The 24,170-nt window shown below is 42.3% G+C and overlaps 4 protein-coding genes across 4 annotated transcripts; all 4 read left to right on the top strand.

Moving 5' to 3' along the window:
• Window positions 1-1,607: 1,607 nt before the first annotated feature.
• LOC118796092 (G-protein coupled receptor 55-like) lies at window positions 1,608-5,373 on the top strand. The gene is made up of 3 exons (XM_036554922.1): window positions 1,608-1,678; window positions 2,571-2,721; window positions 4,347-5,373. Exon 3 carries the CDS (start codon window positions 4,387-4,389, stop codon window positions 5,371-5,373), a length of 987 nt encoding a protein of 328 aa, XP_036410815.1. The 5' UTR covers window positions 1,608-1,678; window positions 2,571-2,721; window positions 4,347-4,386.
• Window positions 5,374-8,866: 3,493 nt separating this feature from the next.
• LOC118796091 (lysophosphatidic acid receptor 4-like) lies at window positions 8,867-9,796 on the top strand. The gene has a single exon (XM_036554921.1). The coding sequence runs from the start codon at window positions 8,869-8,871 to the stop codon at window positions 9,748-9,750; it is 882 nt and encodes a 293-aa protein (XP_036410814.1). The 5' UTR covers window positions 8,867-8,868; the 3' UTR covers window positions 9,751-9,796.
• Window positions 9,797-12,974: 3,178 nt separating this feature from the next.
• Window positions 12,975-14,075, top strand: LOC118796090 (lysophosphatidic acid receptor 6-like). Its single transcript, XM_036554920.1, has 2 exons — window positions 12,975-13,629; window positions 14,058-14,075. Exons 1-2 carry the CDS (start codon window positions 13,018-13,020, stop codon window positions 14,073-14,075), a joined length of 630 nt encoding a protein of 209 aa, XP_036410813.1. The 5' UTR covers window positions 12,975-13,017.
• A 4,073-nt stretch (window positions 14,076-18,148) lies between these two features.
• Window positions 18,149-21,166, top strand: lpar5a (lysophosphatidic acid receptor 5a). The gene is made up of 3 exons (XM_036554763.1): window positions 18,149-18,226; window positions 19,851-20,822; window positions 21,111-21,166. Exon 2 carries the CDS (start codon window positions 19,910-19,912, stop codon window positions 20,819-20,821), a length of 912 nt encoding a protein of 303 aa, XP_036410656.1. The 5' UTR covers window positions 18,149-18,226; window positions 19,851-19,909; the 3' UTR covers window position 20,822; window positions 21,111-21,166.
• The last annotated feature ends 3,004 nt before the right edge of the window (window positions 21,167-24,170 follow it).

The following is a 24,170-nucleotide window of genomic DNA, read 5'->3' as shown; positions in this document are numbered from 1 at the left end:
TTGGAATCCCTCACCTTATTCTTCACCAGATATCAGATGATTGCCTGTTAGCAGTTGCTGCTTTTGGGCTTATATTTCCATTTATTATTTACACATATATATTTAACATGTATGTGTCTGCATGTTTGATTCTGCATTTATAATTATAAATGTCATGTGCTGTAAGCAGCATTGGGTAAGCTTACTGACACAACAAAAACGATGCTGATGAAGATGATGACGAAGGTGATGACCATCTTGATGGCTGCCGTGGAACATGGACAGAGCCCCAGACCCTCATATGGCTCCTTCATAGGATTAAATACGCTGGGGTCTTGGTTTTCTGCATGGTTCAGACAGAAGGCAGCCCTGTGCTGACCCGGCAACACCACTTCCAGCAGCAGCCTCTTTTTCCCTGTCTCATTCAAGCATTGACTCCACTAAGCTTCAGCCAATTCAAGCAGGAGATGCACGCCCACACAAACATTTAAAAAAGTTCTAACATGATTTGGATACACCATCATGACTGTTAACATGTTTTATCAATACTGTGAATGGGCTCAGGCCACCGTTATGTGTTCATATTTACACTTTTTGTCCACTACAGACAGACAGACAGACGACACAAATGAAAAGGCACTGATGGCTACAGCCACAATCTCTTAGCACTACGCTATTAGAGGCCATTACTGATTGATAACTTTCCTTTTTCAGGTTTTATATGTTATGTTTACCGCAGTAGTGTAGATCGAACCAGGCATGTGTTAGTTGTCACAGCACTATGTAAGGAGCTGACGCGTTCTCAAAAATGATCCGTCGTTTCGTGTATTTAATGGAACTATACTAGATGCACGTTCTGTTTTTGTAAGTCGCTCTGGATAAGAGCATCAGCTAGAAGACATAATGTAAATGTAATCATCGGTAGCCCCTTAGTGTGTTTGACTTTTCCTGCCTTTAATACCTGATGGTAAAATTACATGTCATTGTTATTAAAGATGAAATTGACCTCTAAAATTAAGACGTAACAGTTACAGCACACAATTATCAACTTCCACATCTGAACCGAAAACGAAATGTGTTAGCATTTTCGCGATAAGGAAAATGAAACAGTGCCAGTGAAGGCGTCTTTGAACCCACTTTGAGAGGTGCGAAAAACAGAATTAACTGTCGCCTGTAAGTGAACCCAACTCTCATTGCTGTTTCCTGGCATCTACACAAACAGAATTCAGAAAGATTTCTACCACGCAACACTCTTTGGACAAATGCCATCTCAAAAAAGCATGTGTGAGTTAAACAGTGATCTTAGCAATGATGCTCTGACACACGGTTATCATGCTACAAATTGTCCAATTTTCTTGTCATATATAGTTGTAGGCCATTATAAGTGAATTAAATAAACTTGCCATGATCCTCGTGTAACCTCTAAGCTTTCAGGTATTTAAATGGAAGTAACCACTTGTTTGACAAAACCACGAACTTCAACAACAAAAACGGAAAATACCCGACGTCAAAAATCAAACTCCCTTTAAAGGCTGTCATTAGCTTGCAGCCTATAAGAAGACCAACAAGGGTAGCTTCAAACAAGGAAGTGGTTGTGGAACAGCTCTATATGCCGAAAGCAGAAGTACTGTCTGTACACCATCGTGCAGTGTCACGCCACTGTAGGGACTGGGCACACCTTCGGAGTGGGAACTCCAAGGTAAGGACACTCTTACGCTGCGATCGCTTTGCACCGGCACATCGTACGGCACAGAAACTTCCCAAAGAAATATAATTACTTCAACGTTTAATTAAATCTGAAGACCAGATTACATGCAGTGACTTTAGCAAATTCACATCCATGATCAATTTCGCTTGGTTTGTGTTTGACAATACCGTGGACTGCGACAGAGGAGAAATTACGGTCTCTCTCTCCAAGCGCAACTACACGCTTAATATCAATCTCTTCTTCATGAGCGCAATCACTGTCTTTCAGTCGAAGGATGAAAGCAAATCTCAAACACATCTCAATGAAGACGGACTGCTGCTGCCTACGTAACCAGAAGAGACATGGCCTCTCAGCAGAATTTAAAACTAGATCAAAATAGTTATACATTTTCCCCATAAATTGATTAATTAGATATTTTACAAAATTACATTGTCGTGCACTCCTGCATATCTAAAATAATACAATTTGATTGGTGGCATTACAGGAGGACAATCCAGTTTCACGTAAATAATTGTGGAAATCTAAATTGCTTGATGCTATCCACAGAGTGAGTGTAGCAAGGGCTTTTTAATTTTGATGTGATCAAGGCTTTTGATGTGAGCATTTTCACTGGGACGTGAAGGTTGTTTACGTATAATGCTGCTAATGCCAAAATGGAATGGATTGATGCTAAACCGGCTTGACAAATGTAAGTGCCAGAACAGTTGTATTTGCCATAGGTGGGAACATCTGTTTACCCTCGAGGGCGATCCTCACCATAGCAGAAGTCAGACGAATCATACTACACAGTCGCATTACTGCATTACCCTTACAGACATTTGTGTTTGTAATGTAAATGATTAACGACATTCTTACCGAACACATTTCAATCGTCTTTTAACAGGAATGCCCTTTTCCCTTGTCTCCAACAAAGTCGTCCGCCCAAGACCCTGGATGTGGTTGCTGCACTCATCGGGAAATCATTTTTTCTATGGATTTAATAAGCAATCTACCTGCTGTATGGCAACTGTATCCTGTTTGCAGAGGCTGTGAAGGTAGACCCAATCGGATGGGAACATGTAAACGCAATCCTTGTCTGTCTCTCTCGCTCTCTAGCTGCTAGGCTTACAATAACAGTTGAAATTTGTAGTAGCAAATTAGTCAGGTAGAATGAAACACCGAGCTATTTTACGACCTCAAAAACTTGATTTATAATGAAAAAAAAACTTCATTTGTGTTAATTCTGAACATTCGGTTAGCAACAGAATTCAGAACCTAATCTACCTAGGTTATGGTATCTGTGAAAGCTAGCTATAGTAACGGCTATGACCAGTATAAAACGACATTCATCTTGATATTAGCCTATGCGTGACACGTAATCTCAAAATATGTTTCCCTGAACCGTGATATGTCTCGACACGTCTTGATACGCGACATCAGGCTGCACTGTTCGGACTAGCTGATGCTGATGATTGCCTTTATCTCGCGAATGCACACAGCTGCCTTATATATGCAATAATTGGCTTTTTTATCTGGGTCTTAGGGTATGAGAATTAATATATTTGCGAATCAAATGATACAAAATTTAGTGACTTCTGTGTTCGTTTGCGTCGGCGCTTGGTTTAACGAAAACCATACCGTTTTCCACGCGGGGGAACAGGTTGAACAGAATGAATTTCGGTTGCTACACATTTTTAAAAACAAATATCATAAAGAATTTGTGAATCGAGAGGGAAATAAATATCATTATTGTTGTCAATCTAAATGGCAGTTGCTCTTACCTTTACCGACTTACAGTGACAATATGATACACACATGTCTCATACCTCATAATATGAAGGTACAGCCTGGTATGTGCCAAAGCACAACGAAAAATACCCGCGCTGTTTATAGAGGTTAGATAAAGTTTCATTGCAGAGAAAAATAGACGACAGCATAACAAATATGAGTTCCATCAGGGGGGTTTACGTCTTTTCGTTGTCACCGAAAGAGCGTGCATTGAAAATTCCCGGTCCGCTTCTTTAATTAGGCTATTTAGGAATTTCTGGACAGATACGAAGTGAAGGTCTAAAATGTGGAAGTCAACACTGTTTTTACATGTCATACATCACGAGCTTACATTTATGTTGTCGTCATTTTATGAAAATTTTCAATCCAAGCAATGTATTTATAATTCTCTCAATCTGTGAGAATTGTGGTTTTACTGTTTCCGCCGGATGAAAAACAGCTGAATGATCGTATCTAAAACTCTGACAGACACACTAGAACTTTATCAGACTAGTCTCTGTGTTGTAAAACTAAGTAAATTCTCTCATTTGCATGCCACAGACACTCTCTTTGACGAATATTGACAGATCATGTGTTCCTTTAGTATGCTTCCTTTTGTGTATCCCCTTACTAGCCATCTCTGTCTGCTTTCAAGAGATGCCATGCCTAGGCATCTAGGGCACCAAGATTCTATATTAGATACACATGTCCTTGTTCTGTAATCATCTCAACAGAGATTAAGCATCTAGTGTATTTTGCTTTTCAACCTCATTAAAAATCTATTGTAAGAATTTGGGCAACATGGTAACTGCCTACTATTGTCCAGTTTCCTTAGTTTCCAAATGGAAGGTTTTCTGCTGTAAACAGGCAGAGCCAGTGTGTTGTTTCTAAATTTAGCTTGTCTGACAATTAGCTCACCGAGGCAAAGAGGAGAAATTGACAAGTGGCAGAAGATGACACAAAACGCAACGTCCAACATGACCAACTGCAGCCTGCAAGACGTGGACACCCTGATGACCTCCCTGCGGCTGGTCATCTACATCCCCATCTTCGTGTTCGGGTTCATCCTCAACGCCATGGCCCTGGTGGTCTTCTGCTTCCTGCTCAGGAGGTGGACGGAGTCCACCATCTACATGACCAACCTGGCGCTGATGGACCTGCTCCTCCTGGTCGCCCTGCCTTTCAGGATGGATGACTCCGAATGGGCCCCCAACAAGAGGGGGGCCTGCTCCTTTCTGGAGAGCCTGTACTTTGTCAGTGTCTATGGCAGCATCTACACCATCACGTGCATCAGCGTGGACCGCTACATAGGGGTCTGCCACCCTTTCCGGGCCCTGCAGCTGCGCTCCCAGCGCAAGGCCCGGACCGTATGCTTGGCCATCTGGGTGCTGGTGCTGGCAGCGACCGCGCCCGTCTACAGGTTCCACTCCGACAGCCAGACGAACTTCCGCTGCTTCCACGGGTTCTCGGAGGACGGCTGGCACCCGGCGCTCATCGCCTGCCTGGAGGTGTTCGGCTTCCTGCTGCCGGCGCTGGTGCTGGTGGCCTGCTCCGTCCGGGTCGTCCGCACCCTGAGCCGCTCCGGGCGGAACCGGAACGGCTCCGAGAGCCGGGCCTCCATCCGCGTTGTCCACAGCAGCCTGGTTGCCTTCCTGGTGCCCTTCACGCCCAGCCACCTGGCCATCCTGCTGCAGTTCCTGGTGCGCCGCGGCGTCATCACCAACTGCAGCCTGCAGGGAAGCATCAGCCTGTTCGTCCAGCTGGCCATGAGCCTGGCCAACGTCACCTGCTGCCTGGACGCCGTCTGCTACTACTTCGTCGCCAAGGAGGTCCGCAGCTCCAGAGGCAGCATCAGCACGTCCCTCAGGCGGCTGAGGATCACCAGCGCCTCGGAGGACTGTGAGGCGAGGGTCTTCAGCACCGCTTCAGCACCAAACTGAACATCGGACGAAGCATTCGAGGGGAGGCGGCAGTGCTCGGAGTATGTGTGTCTGCCACCAGAGACAAGGCAAGAGTGCAATTAATCTCATGTGCAGCTAGCTTGAGCCTTTTGCACGTTTGACTGTTTGTGTCTCTCTCATCGGAAGTTGTGCCAAAAGGCTGTCTCACAATCAGACTAGACTACTTACATTGGTGCTGTGACTGGGGCACTGGAGACCTCTTCCTGAGGTGTCACAAGGAGGGGGACGGGGGTTACCAGAGCTGAGTGTGTATGTGAGTACATGAATGACAGCAGTATCACTTACTGGAATCAGGAAAGTCACAGCACCCTGTTTCTGCTGTTACATGTTGTTGACATAATGCCTCCAGCTCCCCCTGTACTTACATCGTGTCATAGAGGCATGGGCATCATCTTATTAGCCATTCCACCAATGAAAAAAAAGGTTAAAATGATAATTATATCTGTTCATAAACACAAATAAGTTTGTGATTGCACTGTGGAATAATGATGGCAAAGACTTTAGGAGGACAAACAACAGCTCTCATTAGAATTGAATGGACTCTGAAAATGTCTAATGTTTAATGAAAATGATCGCCTTAACTAGGTCCCTCCGAGTACAGAACAGTCATATGAGCCCATGGCACATCCTGTCACAGACACACACTCTCTTGTTTATCCTCTCCACACACACACACACACACACACACACACACACACATACATACACAAAACTTCACACCCCCCACCAAAGGATACAAGTAGTTAATTTCAAAATGTTACATATCAGTCTGTTTTATTACACAAGCATATTAGAGTCTAGCAGTGAACTTGTGTGAGCTTGTGTGTTTATGGGTGGCAAATAACCCTTTTTAATTTACAGTAGTCAATGGCACGCATATCTACAGCAACAACGGGTACAGGTTTTCCACTGTTCTGAGTTTACATTTGGGAAGCAGTCAGAACAGATCACTACACTACAAATTGTGCTGATCTTTCTTTGCAGACCAGAGGTAATCAGCAACAAATGTGTGGAAGAGGGAAGCATGAATCTGTACAAATTGTCACTAGCTCTAACAGAAAGCACAAGGTTTATTTATGTAATCTGGGTAATCATCTCAAATTGAAAATTAATTTAACCAGGCTGGAAAATTGAGATAGCATACTTAAGACATGGAAAGTAAGTCACTATGATTTGTGGTGCGCAGTTAATTGTTTATACTTCTTCCCAGCAGGGGGTGTCAATGATATATGACTGTAGCAATAAGTCAGACTTCACCAGTCAGGGAGCATGCCAATAGTAACCTCTGTTCATGAAACAGTGGGTTTGCTAAGGGCATGATATGTTTCGATGAATGGAGTTCAGGAGACAAATTTATATTCATGGATGATATCTTAGAGGACTGAGAAATTAAAGTTGAATAATGATACAATCACACTTTAGCACTTTAATCAACCCAACCAAAATAGCACTTAGCCCAAATCAACCCAACTCTCATATTCCTCAAAGTCCAGACTGAGACAGTTAATCAATCTCCAGATGACCACATGCCTAATAGTGATCTCCTGGAAGGGTCACTCGTCATGTTTACATCGCTACTTTAGCCGTGCCCCCAAGTGGTGGAGCTCCCCACTACTGTCGGAACTGCAGGATCACATTACGTTATTATCATTAAGCACATGTTCTTGTCCAGAGCGACTTACACTGATTATCAGTGTGACTGTATATAGCTGAATATTTACTGAAGCAGTTCTGGGTGAAGTACCTTGCCCAAAGGCACAGCAGCAGTGTCCCAGCAGCGAATTGAACTCACAACCTCTCCTTACCACTATGCTACAAGCCCTATCTGGTAAAATAAAGGTAAAATAAAGTAAAATAAATAAAAATATGATCACTGTTCATTTTCCGTCGCAAACTAAAAACCCACCTATTTTGACATCACAGCTATGGGCTCTCGATCGTCTGGCACGCCCCCTTCTTAATATTACAGTAATATGAGCTAGTAGCTGTAAAATTCACTGCGATTTAAAATCTCAAGAATAAAAGCCTGGTGGTACCTCATGCTTTTGCAGTGGCATACGTTTGGTTGTAAACGTGTCGTGGTAAGTAATTACGGTTTAAGTTTGTACATCCTTTGCAAGCCCATTTTGGCAATGTTTCCCACAATGACACTACATTTCAAGGGCAGCACTAATGTTTTAGTGTAGCTATGTGCAGCCAATTGCCTAACCATATTGAATACGCTTCTGTAAGGTAAAACTTTCTGCTGGTCAACGTAAACGTCAACTTCTTCGAGACAGGCAAACATGCACGCGGATACGCAGCCTCTTAGAGTATACGGTCGAAAAAAAATAAAATTTCCGTTCAGTTATTCGTTGCCTACCCTCAAGGTATGCATCCGTACCCACAGACTGGAAAGTTGTGCCCTTAGTTTATTAAGCGAAAGTTGCTTTGTATTTTCCACTGTGTCATTTAAGGGCATATCGACATAGCATACAATTGTCGTTGAAGTGACAAGCATTCTTTCACACAATATTCCATCTTGCTTTTAAAACACAGCATTTTAATTGAGACATTTAGTCGATGGCTCTTCGCTACGGGCAAACCATTCATGTACACACACGACACACGCAGGTGTAACATTGTTTTTTTTTTTCCTTATTAATGCCAAATTGTTCCTTATACGCATGACAAAACATACAACTGCATACGGGAATATATACAACATATAAAATGGGACATACTCAGGGGTAGGCCTACCTCAAACAACCACAAGGGGTTATAAACAAAGTATTTTTTTTTTTTAATGATGTAAGATATTTAAGGTTACTCTCCATTTTAATTATGAATTATATGGAATTTGGTCTTTGGTCCATTTTACTCAATGTGAACATTTCATATTGTAAACAATAAAATATTTTTATTAAATTTCTTCGTTAATTAAAACACGCAAAACATCTTTAATTCTGATCTGCACTCGTGTATTGCAAGTCTACCCAAAATATTTTGTATAGCCCTACATGCAATGATCAAAGAGATGACTAATATACTTCAGTGCCCAAAACAATGTGTCGTGTTAGTTCGGTACAATTTTGTGACGCCAAGAGCTTCGAATCGCTGCCCTCATCGTCTGCACTGAACACCAATGAAAATCATTTCTGACACAATTCCCCAAAATTTCTAACTCTTAGAGCATACATCTACTCACGCAAGCACCTATTGCATATACAAACACTCACGCTGCGGTTTAAATCGAAATAATGCAGCGTTCTCATTAAATATGGCAACAGTCCGTGGAAGGTTTTAGGACGACTGTTACACAAACAACGTGCAATACATTCACTTCCCCGTAACAGCGATATGTCCTCTCCCATTTGAGAAATCTTAATCGTTTCCGTCTCTTGCGGTAGATAAGACAGCGAAGTTCGTCAGGAGAGGGGGCATTCGTGGCTTCGTCTCGTCTGTTCGCAGTCACTGTGCCACTTTCCTCTCACCATGCTAAATAACAGTTGCCTGGTGAACCTGAACGTAACCTCCAGGTATTATGCGTTCGCTACTGTGTACAGCATGGTTTTGCTTGTTGGGTTGCCGCTGAATGGGCTGTCGCTATGGATTCTCCTGAAGAGACACGGATTGAGGACGTCTAACACTGTTTTCATGGCCAACCTCGCGCTGTCCGACCTCCTCTTGGCCCTGTCTCTGCCTCTACACATCTATTACTACGCTACGGCGCGCTGGCCCCTTGGAGCGGCGGTGTGCACCGTCACCACCATGCTATACCGACTGAACATTTTCTTCAGCTCCGTGTTCATCACCTACATCAGCGTGGACCGAATGCTGGCGGTGGCGTTCCCTCTGCGTTCGCGTTCGCTGCGCTCAGCCAAGTTTGCAGCTTCAGCCTGTGTGGCCACATGGCTCCTTATCAGCGCCATCAGCATCCCCATGGGTATAAGATACAATGAGAAACTGCATATTTGCAGAGGAGAAAACTGCTTCGATCTGCACGTGGACATGGGCTCAAAGCCGTCAAGAACCGGTACTTATGTTTTTCCGTTTCTCGTGGTCTTCATTCTGCTGCCTGTCAATGTTTCCTGCACAGCGTTGGTCATAAGGGCTCTTCACAGATGCCGGACTCACTTACTAAAGAACAGAAAAACAGACGTCATGTTGGTTTTCGTTGCAAATTTGTTAATGTTTGTCGTATTTTTTATTCCGGCATGTGCACTGATTTGTTCAACATCTCTAAACATCAAGATCGACATAGATGTTGTTCGCTGGACGTTATGTTTTTTGACATTAAATTGCTGTCTAGATCCATTAATTTATTATTTCGCGTTGGACACTTTTTGGAAAAGAGAAGTGGAATCGGATACCTAAGGGGATTTCTATTATGTATTATCTTACCCCGCCCTGAAAAAGAAAACCTCACCCCAACAGCTGGTCTATTTTCGTTGTTTGAGTTCTGAAATAAAATCTTTAAGAAAGCGTCTGCCTTGTTTGATTTTTTTTCTTTGCATATTCTCATTCCATTTTATTCTATTGTTAAGGTACGGTATTAGATACTGTAGGACAGCATCACGTAGTGCAATATGCTAATAAATATATGCAACGCTGGGCAACCAAATGCTCGTGGAGATACACGCACTCCCTAGCAAAGTCAAGGAAACCGAATGCTGGACCAATCTGTCGAATAGAAAACCTAGCGCTGCAACTAAACATACGGTGAAGGTGTATCGAGAGAAGATAACAGGCGCTAACGATCTCTGGCGTGTGTAATGGTCATTAATATAAATAAAGTAATGATGGTTTATTTTTATTAGTTTCACGCTCAATGACAGTAGGACGCTTAAAAAAAACAGGCAACACCTTTTTACAGATTGTTGCAACTAACCGCAGTTTTACTTCTACATTTCAAAACACTACCAACATGACTCAAGATAAACTGAGTTTCCGGGTATTGCAATAAGAGACTAAGTGGAATTGTACTGCTAGCCAGCAAATAACGAAGTGACAGTGGCACTGTTAAGTCATGTAGATCAGTGCACAGTAGCCATCCCCGACCCACCCGACCCTCATGAAATGGGAAGTGTTTTATGTAGGTCTAATGCAACAGTCGCAGAGAGCTGAAATACGCGCAGCGTTTACAATTCGGATGGACGCGAATCGTTTTGACTGGCATCGTGACAATTCGTCACTGAAGTGCTGCTGTGTTCTTAAGAATCCAAACATGCTGATAAACCCCGGATGCGCATATCCAGTGATTCCCTGCGGTGACCCTTCTCCCCATTTTCAAAATCCGACCTTTCTGTCCTAATTAAATGAGAAAACTCAATGAATGATACAAGACTTTATTCTGGTATAATGAGCATCATCTAGAGGCCTTTGCCTTTCATATAAGCCATTTCTGATTCCAATTGATCAACTACAAGTCAAGCTATTATTTGTTGTTCCTACAACTTGGATAAGCGACAAGACTTTTGTCAGGGACTGTAGTCGCTGAAGCAAAAAAGAAAGCGTGCTTAGTGCGTATTTGTTCATGCAACCTTGCTTGTCTGGAAATGGCACGATTATGTGTTGTGAAAATAATCACAAAAACGGAGAAAAGTTTACCCTCAAATTAGAAGGCCTTTTTTCAAGATAACGTTCTGGCCCGATCGCATTATCCTGTTATATCTGGGATTATTTAGTCCGTCCAAATTAAAACTATACGAAGAGGCAGGCTGTATCAGTGAATATATGTGAACAAACAAATATACAAATAAATGTCACCAGAAAGTATACACCTGTTCATTTACCTTACATTATTATCTTTTAGCAGACATTCGTATTCAGAGCAACTCACAATTTTATCTATTTATTTATTTAGGTATAACTGTAGCTGAAGTACTTTACCCAAGGGTATAACAGCAGTGACCCAAGTGGGGAATCAAACCAGCAACCTTTTGGTTCCAAGCCCTGCACCTTACTGCTACACTGCACCACTGCCCTACATCTATATATTTACTATCACTTTTGTTAACATAAGAAAAATCAGTCTAGCAGTGAAATTGTATGTGTGTGTGCGTGTGTGTGCGCGCGCGCAGCTGTAGATACAGCTATAAATAACTATTTTTATTCAAAGATGATTGGTGGCATAAACTTATGACTGCAACTAAGAGCAGTCAACATTCAGAGTTAATCTGATAAGTAGTTACACAGCATATCCGCACACTACATATCAGTTTCCTCTAAATGTCACAACCACCCACATTTTGACAGACTATAGAGCAAATCAACAACTGTAGAAGAAGGAATGAAATGACACAAAGTTTCAGTCAGCTCTGAGAGAAACACCTCACAAGAGAGAGAGTCAGCTTTATGTAACCTATGCAATAATATCACAGTTTTTCTCAATTGCTTACAAGCATTTTCTGAAATACTACATTATATACTACAAATGTAAATACTACATGCAAAACAGTGAGAGCTAACCCCACAACTGTGTAACTGACTTGGCAAAACAATGCATTTCAGCTGCAGAAGGTCCTAAGAAACAAAACATTTAACACACATTGCAAAAGCAAATGCATCCATCATAAGAGTACGTTGTCCTAATAGTCTGCTTCTCAGTTTCTAAAGAGCTTTCTAAAACACCAAAGACAGTTAACCTCTAAAAGATGTCTGATCTCTCTGGCTACATATTTTTGTCCACAGCACATCTGATATTGTCTCTAGAAATACAATTTCTGTCCTTCCCCCTTCCCCCTGCTATACCACCACTGATAAGAACCCCCCCCCCCCCCAAGTAAGTTGAGGTTGTTGTCCCTGTCTGCATGGGCTTGCTGCATTTTTCACCAACATCAGCGCCAGTATCCAAAGCCTAATGTTTGTGTTTGATAGCTAATAATTGCAAATTGAGGTAAAGAAAAGAGCATGTGGGGTTAGTGGATTTCAGATGAACAAATTAATTTGGTCCATACGGTGGGCAGGTGTTTCCAGATCTGGCCCTCGAAAGCCAGCCCTGGTAGTTGGGTAATTGAACAATCAATGTAGCACTGTTGATTTACCAGACCCTAATCAGAATCAAATACAGTGTATCAGAAGACAGAAGTCAGACCTCATCGGCCATCCTTCCTCAGATATTCATATTGTACAGACCCTCCAATACCATCAAAATAAAGAACAATTTGTGACATTTTAAATACCACTGCACAAGTCCCTGTAAATGTCACGACCTAGCTAGACGCAGGCAACCTCCCACCTTCCCCTCCACAGGAAGCCGCCTGTCAGCACAGGTCAGTGGCAGTGAAAGCAGTTTTACTTTAAAAAAAAAAAAAAAAAAGATTTAAAGGCAGCAATTGACAACATTATGACAGGCATTCACTGGAGTGATCCCCACATTCTCTCTTCCTGTGCTCCCAGCCCCACTGCAACGGATAACTATCTAGCACCCCATACACATAATGTGACTGTGCACACTCATACACACACACACAAACACAATGTACACACACATCCTTCCCCACCCACTTAGGCCTGATTTTAAAGTTTGATGCATTTCCGTCTCCTGAGATTAAATCACAAACTCCAATGCTGTCAGAATGTAATGCAGTTGTCCCTGATGCTTTTCTGTTTGCAGTCACATTGCTACTTTCCTCTGAGAGAATGGCAAATAACAGTTGTTCTGTGAACCTGACTATAACCTCTACATATGCGTTCGCTACTGTGTACAGCATGGTTTTGCTTGTTGGGTTGCCGCTGAATGGGCTGTCGCTATGGATTCTCCTGAAGAGACACGGACTGAGGACGTCTAACACTGTTTTCATGGCCAACCTCGCGCTGTCCGACCTCCTCTTGGCCCTGTCTGTGCCTCTACGCATCTATTACTACGCTGCAGCGAGCTGGCCCTTTGGGGCCACGGTGTGCACCGTCGCCACCTCACTGTTCCGGCTCAACTTCTTCTCCAGCTCCGTGTTTATCACCTACATCAGCGTGGACCGAATGCTGGCGGTGGCGTTCCCTCTGCGTTCGCACAGGCTTCGCACAGCCAAGTTTGCTGCCATATCCTGTGTGGCCGCCTGGCTCTTCTTAATCGCGCTTAATGTCCCCGGAGCTCTAAAACTCAACGCGAGGCTGCGTGAATCCTGGAAAGGGAAAAACTGCTTCGAGCTGGGTATGGATCGGGAGTCGAAAGCGTCACGCAAACCTGATTACGTGATTCCTTTTCTCCTCACGTTTCTCCTGCTGACCGTGAATGTCGTGTGCACGGCAACAGCCGTAAAGACTCTTCACAGACGTGAGATGACTGATTCAAGAAGAAACATCAAGAACATCATGCTGATTTTCGGTTTGAATGGATTCATGTTTGTTGCATTTTTTATGCCTTTCAATATCGCGCTGCTTTTGATACATCTGAATGTCACAGACAACATGAATATTCTGCATGGGACACTATGTTTTGCGACCCTAAACGTCTGTCTAGATCCATTTATTTACTATTTCTCTTTGGATGCTTTCTGGAAAAAAGAAGAGGAATTCGGTAGCAAAGGGAATTCCAAATGAAACGCAGATGTAAAGGAATGTAACGCCATTAACTTGTACATTGCCAGATTTTTGTGTTAGGTGAGTTTACGTAATCAATAACTGGTCCATTTGTTGTTTTGCAAGTTGTGAAATAAACTTCTCTTGCTGTTTCTCGTTTCCAGCATATAGTGGTGTATTAGGCTAGTGTTGTGAAGAATAAAGGATGGTATGTAGATACAAATGTGAAACGCAAACGTACTAGGTGACAGAGAAAGATACGGACACATCGTAACAAACACATAGAAAAATAAATGAGGCGAAAGGATTAAACACAATGGAGAACTGATGAACTGATTTGTTGGACATCGGACGTAGTGAGAATGCGTATCTGTTGCAATATAAAATAGTGCTGTGCGGTGTAACATATGCGTTAATGTAAATACACATGAAACTAGACGTGTTGCTGGTTGCTGTAATCTTTATCGACCCAAAAGAAGAGAATCTTCCAGCTGGACATTGGAGAACGTATGACCAATTATAAAGCATTTTTATTCCAAACCTCATTTCCGCACAGACCTGTGTTTCCTTCCTCATTCTTAAAACAAGTAATGTAGTTCATTTATTTGATTTAATGTAGATGTAGCCTACCGTAGTCGCGTAAAGTAAATACACTCGACAATAGCTAGCTGAAAAGTGCATAAAAGACGATTAATATTACAGGGAAAGATCTTCCACTTTTTCTCAAGCACCCAAATTTATTGCCACGTGGCTGGAGATTTTCAGTGTTGACAAGCCTAAATGTTGAAAAAGGGAGTTTACTTTGAGCTTGTTAGCTGAGGCATTGCCTCCCTGTACAGTGCCCTCCAAAAGTATGTTAACGGGTGTAATTTGATATTTTTGCCACTTTAGGTATTTGCATTTGAGATCAAAAAATGACTGTGAGACCAAGGTAGAGACTAGCTTTTAGTTTTTATTTCATGCTTGTTGTCACCTTTTAAACCCTTGTGTGAGTGCACTACGAGAGACACTGGAACCGGAGTCAAATTACTTGTGTGTGTAAAACCATAACTTGACCAATAAAGATTGATTCTGATTCTGTTTACATGCACATACAGTACGTTTTTTATCGTTTTATAGAAAGAGCCATTTTAATGTTGAGTCCCCTTTTTTTCAGATGTGCAAAAGTAAGCTAACAGATGAATTTCAAAACAAATCAAAGTGATAAGGTCTAATATTTGGTTGCATAGCCCTTTGATGCAATGACTGCATCAAGTCTACGATCCATTGACATTACCAAACGTGTGGCATCTTCTGCTTTTCCAGGCCTTCACCGCAGGTGCATTCAGTTGATGTTTGTTATGGGGGATCTCTGTCTTTAATCTCCTCTTCAGCAAGTAAAATGTATGCTCAATTGGATTTAGATCTGGTGACTGACTTGGCCAGTCTAAAACTTTCCACTTCTTGTCACTGATAAAAGCTTTGGTTGCATGGGCAGTGTGTTTGGGGTCATTGTCTTGTTGCAGGATGAAGCGCCGGCCAATGAGATTGGAGGAATTTCTTTGTACATAGCCAGACAAAATCCGTCTGTACCCTTCTGAATTCATCCTGCTGCTGCCATCATCTGTTACATCATCAATAAACATGAGTGAGCCAGTTCCAGAAGCAGTCATATGTACCCAGGCCATGACATTACCTCCTCCATGTTTCACAGATGAGGTGGAATGGTTTGGATCATGGGCAGTTCCTCTCTTTCTCCACACTTTTGGCTTTCCATCACTTTGGTGAAGGTTTATTTTGGTCTCATCTGTCCATAAAACTTTGCTCCAGAACTCTGACTTGTCCCTGTATTTTCTGATGAATTCTAATCTAGCCTTTCGATTCTGGCTGCTGATAAGAGGTTTGCATCTTGCAGTATACCCTCTATAATTCTGCTGTCAAAGTCTTCTGCGACAGTGGATTGTGATACTTTTGCATGTGCGCTCTGTAGACTGGCGGTGATTGACCATTGTTTTGGGGTTTTTCTTCACAGCTCTTAGGATTTTTGTATCATCAGCTGCAGTTGTTTTCTGTGGGTGACCTGCTCTGTGTTTATTCTGAAGTCCATCAGTGTTTTTTTTTTCCAGAACTTTCCAAACTGCTGTACTTGATTTAGCCATTTCCTGTGATATGGTTCTTAATGACTTTTTTGTTCTCTCTTCTTACAGATTAGCTGTTTTTCTGCCGTAGTTCTCTGGATTTCATGCTGGTGTATGCCTTCTTGCTCCAAATGCAATCTCCATAGATAAAAATATAGGCTGAAATCAAGGCTAGACACCCGCTGCCCCTTTTATGAGTGAACAATCCATGCAAAAGGAAATACCTGAGCAATGCCTTTCAGTCATTTGTTAACTTACTTTTGCACACCTGAAAATGGGGGCACTTATCAGAAAAACAACCATTGCACATAAAATGCACATACAACTTTTATTTCACATTCATCTTTTCATTTCAAATCCAGACACATTAAATTAATGGCAAAAATGACACATTCCATTCTACCATTAACATACTTTTGGAGGGCACTGTATATTAATAAACAATGTTATGAGGGGAAGAAAGTTGACCACCGACTCTAATTTGCTCCTTGTGGCCTGTTTGCATACAAATCCTTTGGCATGAAGTGCTTTGCACATGTATAGACCCATATGTACCTACCGCACCTACATGTGGTGTGTGTTAGAAAGATTTTTTCACATTTAAAGACAATGTGGATACTGATTATTCCATTCAACTACCTGTACAAGAGGATGGGTTACGATTGCTGATTAAAATGTTCTCATGGTATGACCCCAGTGGCCCATAATATGCTGCTAGGGGAGGTTACAGTGAAGTTGTTATTTTTGAGAATGTACAACATTATTATGGCAGGCAGAAAAAAAAAATAAATAGGCTTCTGATACCTTAACGCTGGATAAAAGAAAGTCAGTTTAGCTGTAGTCTCTGTGTTATGGATATCAGACCTCTCTCAAATAAGATAAAAGCTAGCTTGCAACATATTGGAGATGAATAGCTGATAAGGGATTGCAGTAATGGGTATGCATGCTGGAATAATAAGAGCACAATGAAAATATTTTCTGATGATGATATAGTAACCGTGTACACTATTTTGCTTGTATTTATGACTTGGCCAACAGGCTGTTTAACTGTGGGCAAAAGAAAGACATCAAGAAGCTGTACCTGTATTGGAGCACCTCCTCTCACCTCAGCTGTTTGACCAGATCCACTTACTTCTATCATGCTGATCTGCAGGTCACATTACAGACTGGCTCTCTAAAATTATCTACCATAGTCATCCCCCTGAATATCTGATTGGCCACGCAAAACCTCTCTCATTACATTATTGGCATTTAGCAGACACCCTTATCCACAGCAACTTACACAGGTTACAATTTTTAATATGTTACCCAATTATACAGCTGGGTATTGACTGAGGCAGTTCTGGGTTAACCACCTTGCTCAAGGGTACAACAGCAATGCCCCAATGGGGAATCACACTGGCAACCTTGCGGTTACGAGTTCTGCTCCATACCACTATGCTACACTGCTGCCCCGCCTTGAAGGTGGTGAGATTTTTCAAAAAAAAAAAGATTGGTTCTCAGGGTCTCCTTCAATCAGAAATCGGAGCACTGCATTATGGTTGATCATGTCCACCATAGTTTTGTGGACAGAACAAACAGCAGGTGACATGTGACACACATTTGTCTCATTCACCCTGCTTCCACTGGTGCCTTACAATTTTATCCTGACGAATTCTGCTAATAGCAGCAATGCTACGCTCAGGCTGTAGCGGTTCACACAAACGGTCACACATTACCCAGAAGCTGACTGGAAAGGAAGTGGACGTTTGTGTTTAATATAGATGCAAGTTCGGATATGCAATGGAAGAATGATATATGTAGAGATTTCTTTTTCCCTTACCAAGAGGGATGTTTTTCAAAATGCACGCTTTCTTTTATCATCATTTAACAGACCTTCCCTTTTACACATTTCTAAATTATATGAGGCCCGCATTATTCAACTACATTCTGTTGTGGTAATCAGCACAACAGTCACCAACATTGAACAGAGCAGCAGCCTAAGCATTAGTGCATACTGACTCATAGACAATGAGACTGTGTTGATTAACATCAAACAACCTGAGCCTCTTCATGCTTCACCCTTTCCTGTCACATGAGCTCGACAGCCACATAACTTGAAGCATTAAAAATTTTTGTCACTCGTTCTCCCTGTGACAATGAGATGGTGGTTCCGCTGAATTGCTACTGCAACGTCTCTGGAGCATGTGTATTTGCTGGGAGAGCCCTTTGCCCTGGTATGTATCCTGCTCATAGTGTGTCTCCTCTCTCTTTTTTCCACCGCCTTTCAATCTGCAGAGCTTTGTAACCTCACACGCTCTGGTTTTCTTAAAGCAACGGTAACGCAGCTGCATCAAATGTAATTGCAAATGCTAACCCCTTGCACTAATATCAAGGGTGTGTCCAAATACATTTCGGTCCAGTTTTCTCTCTTCTTAGTTAGACCTAAATGGAGCTGTCATTGGCTGGCAAACAACTGCAAGTAATTCCTTTGTGATGTGTGGTCATCCCAGACTTATCTCCTGTTTAAGGCGGTGTATGCCTGTATCACTAAAGGTTGTGACAGCATATATGTTTGTACTGTAAGGCTCTATGAGACATTCTAAGCTATTTTAACATTGACACCATAATATTAAAGCACGCAAAATAGCACCTGTGAATTTTCCAAAGACCTTTTCACCAAAATTGGCAAAATCAATGTAGAAAGGATGTCTGTTGTTGAGGGAGTTGGAGTGTTTGGTTCATTAGCCTTTGTAATGTTGTGTCCCCATATATAGATAACACATATATAGAGAGATGTTATATCTCAGGTTCATTTGAACTGGGAGATTGTTACACTGTATTGGTCCAGGTAAAAACACTGCATGAATGCGCTATATAGATGTACTTGATTAAGCAAACTCTGAGAGACAGGCAAATAATCAACTGATGACACAATATAAATTTGATCCATCAGTCATATGTTTGCCAATTTAATTTGTCAGGTGCTCTGCTACTAGTTACTTGGTTTCACTTTGCACCCTGCATCTGGCTTAAGGTCTCCTTCCGGTGGTGGTATTTTATGATTATGTAAATGCTGCTGTGTGTACCATTTGCCGCAATCCACAACCCAAAACTAATGGCCACACCCTCTCCATGCCTATTCAGTGCAAGTCCTAAAAACACAAGGTAGAGACATCTACTAAAGCATATCTGTCTTTTTTGAGAGTTTCTGTGCTGTGCTAAAATGACGAAATGTCACTTGTGCCTTCACTTTTTTGGTTCCCCTTTGCTTGTCTGCCTCTTTTCTTCAGTTTTCGCACCCTGCAAATAGCGCCTGGGTCTTAATCAGATCTATTTGTGGTCATGCTTGACTGTGCATGTATTGTGTATTTGAGGCATTAAGTATAAACATGTCTGCAAAAGCCATAGCAACAGCTGTGTATAAGTTTCATATCATTTTCCAACAAAAGAACAATTTTAAAATGTACAAATTGTGTCAGTGTAAGTGCATTGAAATGTAATGATTAAATACACAAATGATGGTGTGTAAAGATACATATTTCAGAGGCAATAACAGAGGGAAACAAGGACAAAGGACATCAGGCACTACTTTACTCTAAAGCTGAGAATACATCCATAATGTAATTTCTACCTGGTGAGCATTTAAGAAACAGATTACCTGACCAGATTTCCAAACACTATGCAGAGGTTCACACAACAGTAGCCTGGAGAGGTCTTTTAATTTCTATGTTCAGACAGAAACAAGTGGCACACAAATTGGCCACTTGCAGTGTCAGTTTACCATAAATACTCCATACCTTGGTCAGTGTGGCAAAATTTGTATGGGCGTCAACAGAAGCCTCCCCTGTTTTCACACAGAAAAGCAGTAGTGCCAAGTGAAACGCCCTCTCAGTGAGCAGCTGAACTTCTGAGCAGAGATGTCGAATGCATCCTGTGACACCTCACACTTCAGATACCCGCTCTTCACCGCCACCTACAGCCTGGTGCTGGCACTGGGCCTGCCCCTCAACGCAGCATCCCTGTGGACGTTTGTCCGCAGGCTGGGCCTCCAGTCCGTGCCGGTAATCTACATGGCCAACCTGGCGCTGTCGGACCTGCTGTTCACCCTCTCCTTGCCTCTCAGGATCTTCTACTTCGCCACGGCGTGGTGGCCATTCGGGGACGTGGCCTGCATGATCCCAGGCACCATGTTCTCGGTGAACCTGTACTCCAGCTCCCTCTTCATCGCCTTCATCAGCGTGGACCGGCTGCTGGCCGTGGTCTACCCGCTCCGCTCCCGGACGCTGCGCACCCCGCTGCTGGCGTGGCTCTCCTGCGCCGGCGTCTGGCTGGCCATCTTGGGTCTGGCCGTGCCCGTTGCCCTCAACCACCGCACCAATGTGGACAAGGGCTGCAACGTCACGCGCTGCTTCGAGCACTACTCCTCCAGGGAGTGGCGGCAGGGCTTCTACATCCTCTGTGCCGTCACTGCCCTGGGGATTCTGCTCCCCTTCACCGTCATCACCGCCTCCACTGTCTCAGTCATCCGGAAGCTGCGGACGGGCAGGGTGTCCCCAGCGGTGGACAAGCGCAAGATGATCTGGATGTTCCTGACCAACCTGCTCATCTATGCTGTGTGCTTCATCCCGTTTCACGTCGCCTTCATCCTCTACGGCCTGTACAAGCTGGAGTTCCTGCAGTCCAGCTACTTCGACGCTCAGACCGTGACGATGTGCCTGGCCAGCACGAACAGCTGCTTGGACCCAATCATCTATTACTTCAGCATCAAAAACCTCCGGAGGAATAGTGACGTGGACACAATGTCCATGGGAGCTGCTCTGAATGAGTGAGGTGAGAATGCTGTTAACTCACCATACCTTGGGTTAACGGAGATGAAACCCATGATGTATTTAAAGTAAGCAATAATACTTCACACGTTAAAAAATTAAACTAATAATAATAACTTATGATAAATTCACATGACAAAGAAGAAGCAGCAATTGTGTCTTGTAAGCTTGGGGAAATGAGGTCTATGCTGTGATGAATCCAGCATGAAACATCCTATGGTCACTCGCATTTTTAACTCATTTTGAATCAATTCATCACTTCTTACATGAATGAAATCTTCTTGTATTTTAGCAGGGGGAAGAAACACCAAAGAGGCTTGACTGCCCACAAGCACAGGAAGCACTCCCCACCCTTCAAGATATTGTAACTCTCATAAACATATATGTAATATATATTCCAGTACATGATATCTAAATTATATGGAAAGTATATTAACATATGTTAAAATGCATTGCAAATTACAAAGGCACAAATGTTTTCATTATTATTTAGGTACACTTAAATGTATACAATATTATGTATATTCTGTATATTAACTTTTAATTTAATGTACAGAACTTCAAGTCAAGGGACTGTCACCTCCAGGAAGTAAATTTCAAGAATAGTTTTACAGAAATTCTACTTGCCCGTTTTACAAAAATACATGTGGGAGGAGGAAGTGATCGTAAGGCGTAGAGAGGACTCTGAACTATCACAGTGTTTTCGAGACCCATTTTGGTTGTCACTCTTGGCCTCATTTAGCCTGACTTTAACCCTGTGATATCAACGATGGATGGAGCACCTGTTGGAAACTTTTTATTGATGTGCGCCTGTGCACTGTTTTGTTATACGATGTGTTTGAAACTTAAAAATTTTTTTGGTAAAAAAAAGATGGGTGGGGTGTTGTGTCAAAAAGAACAACAGGAAATATTAAAAACCACAATGACAGAGCAGCCATATGTAAGTAGACATGCAGCATCTTATGGGTCGGCCAAATTAAACCGCAGTGAGCACTGCTTGACATGAATGCATCTGTGAGTAACAGCAGACAGCACAATCACCCAGAGTGGATGAACACAACTTTCCTAATAGTGTATCTTGTTTGTTTGACCTTAAAGCAGAGCAGAGCCCCAGAGGCTTAGATCCCAGAAAGAAAACGACACTTGTGGATCTCTGGGGGACACCAGTGCTTCATATATGCATTGCAAAAGTTGTGGCTTTCTTGTAATGCGTTGAAATGTCTCTTGCAAAGCAAAAGTCAAACCAGTGTGGAGGCGTTCAAGATGAGCTATCACCCATTGCCTATTCAACTGGATATTGATTTGCACCTGACATTGCAAACAGCGTGCCTTCAACAACAACTTAGAGACCAGAAAGAATGAAAACCAGGACCATTCAGAACTGGGATTAATGCTCCTGTCAAGTGAATTTGATGTAGTTTGGTAAACACTGAACATGGGTGCAGCTTTATTTCTCATGTGGAAGACAACAATGTCATCCTGATTGGATACCATAAGGTCTGACTAAACCCATTCACAGAGGACTAGCTTTGCTGACCCCAGAGCGGTTAACTGGATATATCAACCTTGTTATGCTCCCACAGCTGGGTTGTCCTTTTACCCACATGGGCATTCCTTTGACGATGAATTGTTGTGGCTTGCAGAAGTTACAGATTTTGTGCGTATTGGATAGATTTTATTGTTTAGGGGCAGTAAGTTAATGCTAGTTCACGCAAGCAGACATCAATAACGATACATGAACCATTTATGTAATGAAAATTACAATGTGTTCTGTTTAAGTAGAATGACAGCACTTTTTCATTTTAAGAAAACTGGCCTTTTTGCGATGTCAGGAAAACTGGTTTTGAGCAAATTAAGCTTTTGAAGAGGTCCCATGGAGAAAAAAAAAATTCTGTCATGCTAATAAGTAAATAAAAACTAATCTGGCCTCGTGAGAGGCTCAGCTGGCACAAGGTGATCATCTCAATAGCAGGCAGACACCCACGTCCCAGGGTCAAAACCAGCTGTGCCATTTGTCATAGATGGCCGGGAACGCACAACAACAGAACAAACTGGCTTCATTCAGTCATGTCAAGTTATTCAACGGAGTTAAAACGAACAGAAGCACCACATGTTTGGACTCACTAGTTTATTCACAGGTAGGTAGGCTTTACAAGCAGACAGTATACAGTGGGATCAGTCGAGTCAGGTATCGTAGACTGAACATTAAATATTCTAAAGTTCCCTTGCAACAGCAATAACTTTAGTTCAGTATCTGAACTAAGGCTTTTTTTATTCATGGTCCTATAAAATATTCTTACAGTGCAGGTGTTTCAGAGAAACATGCAGAGGAAAAAAAGGTGTTTGTGGTTGGCCTGGACAAATTGAGCCGAGCTCTGAGGATGAGTAAACTTACGTGGGAGGAGAAAACTGAGTAAAGGAGTTCTGTTCTCTGTTCTTTAGAGATTAAGGTGAGGTACCATGTAGGAGATGTAAAAGTGCAGCACCTAGGGTTGACGGTCCTGTGACAATCTCCACCAAAAGGAAAAGGAGTGTTCTGGAAAAACTGACAACCCATATCGTTTATTTTGTTAAAAACATTAACATAATAACACAGAACAATTCACTCGAAATGATTTCCATCCTCTTCTTAAGAGGAAGAAGACAGCTGACAAAATCCAAACATCTGACACCACATTCAATTAGTGCCTCACAAAGTGAAGCTTAATCTTCCAAAAAAAATCGACTCTGTTAGTCTGGGTTACGCAGTGGGTCCAGAACACCCCTACAATGTGAAATGGAACTGTCCAGACTCCAGAATAAAAGTCCCAGGACCTGTCGCTGTCCACCCAGGCACAGCTCTTAACAGAAAGAAGCCAGAGGTGTGTCTGTCTTGCCACAGGGAAGGGGAGGGGGCAATGAGCAGCAAGAACAGGAAGTACAGGAAGCACATGAGGGAGAGACCAAATCATGTAACAGCAAACTGAAATGTGCATGGGATCTCCCATCACTGGACTAACAATGCACTCTTTCCAGAGAGAGAGGGAAGAAGAGAGTGGACAGGACACGAGTAACAACAAAATCAGAATCAATCGAACGTCTTTTCTCTCAACTGACACTGTAAACATTCCTCGTTCCACTTTGGAAAAGTATTAAAAACAGTATGATCAAGCAAAACAGAGCACTTGAATCTCGGACAACAAAAAAATAACAGGAATTCATCTCAAAATGCTTTAAATATATTTAAATATACAGATTATTGTAATAACAAACAAAACGTATTGCAAAAGTGAACGACTACATAAATATTCAAATCAGGTCAAAAAAAGGAAGAAAAAAAAAAAGTTTCAATGAACCTCTTAACCAACATACA

Source organism: Megalops cyprinoides, chromosome 20, assembly GCF_013368585.1.
Source record: "Megalops cyprinoides isolate fMegCyp1 chromosome 20, fMegCyp1.pri, whole genome shotgun sequence".
Taxonomy (NCBI): Eukaryota; Metazoa; Chordata; class Actinopteri; order Elopiformes; family Megalopidae; genus Megalops; species Megalops cyprinoides.
The sequence above is the reverse complement of the archived record's forward strand: the minus strand, read 5'-3'. Positions and strand labels throughout refer to the sequence as shown.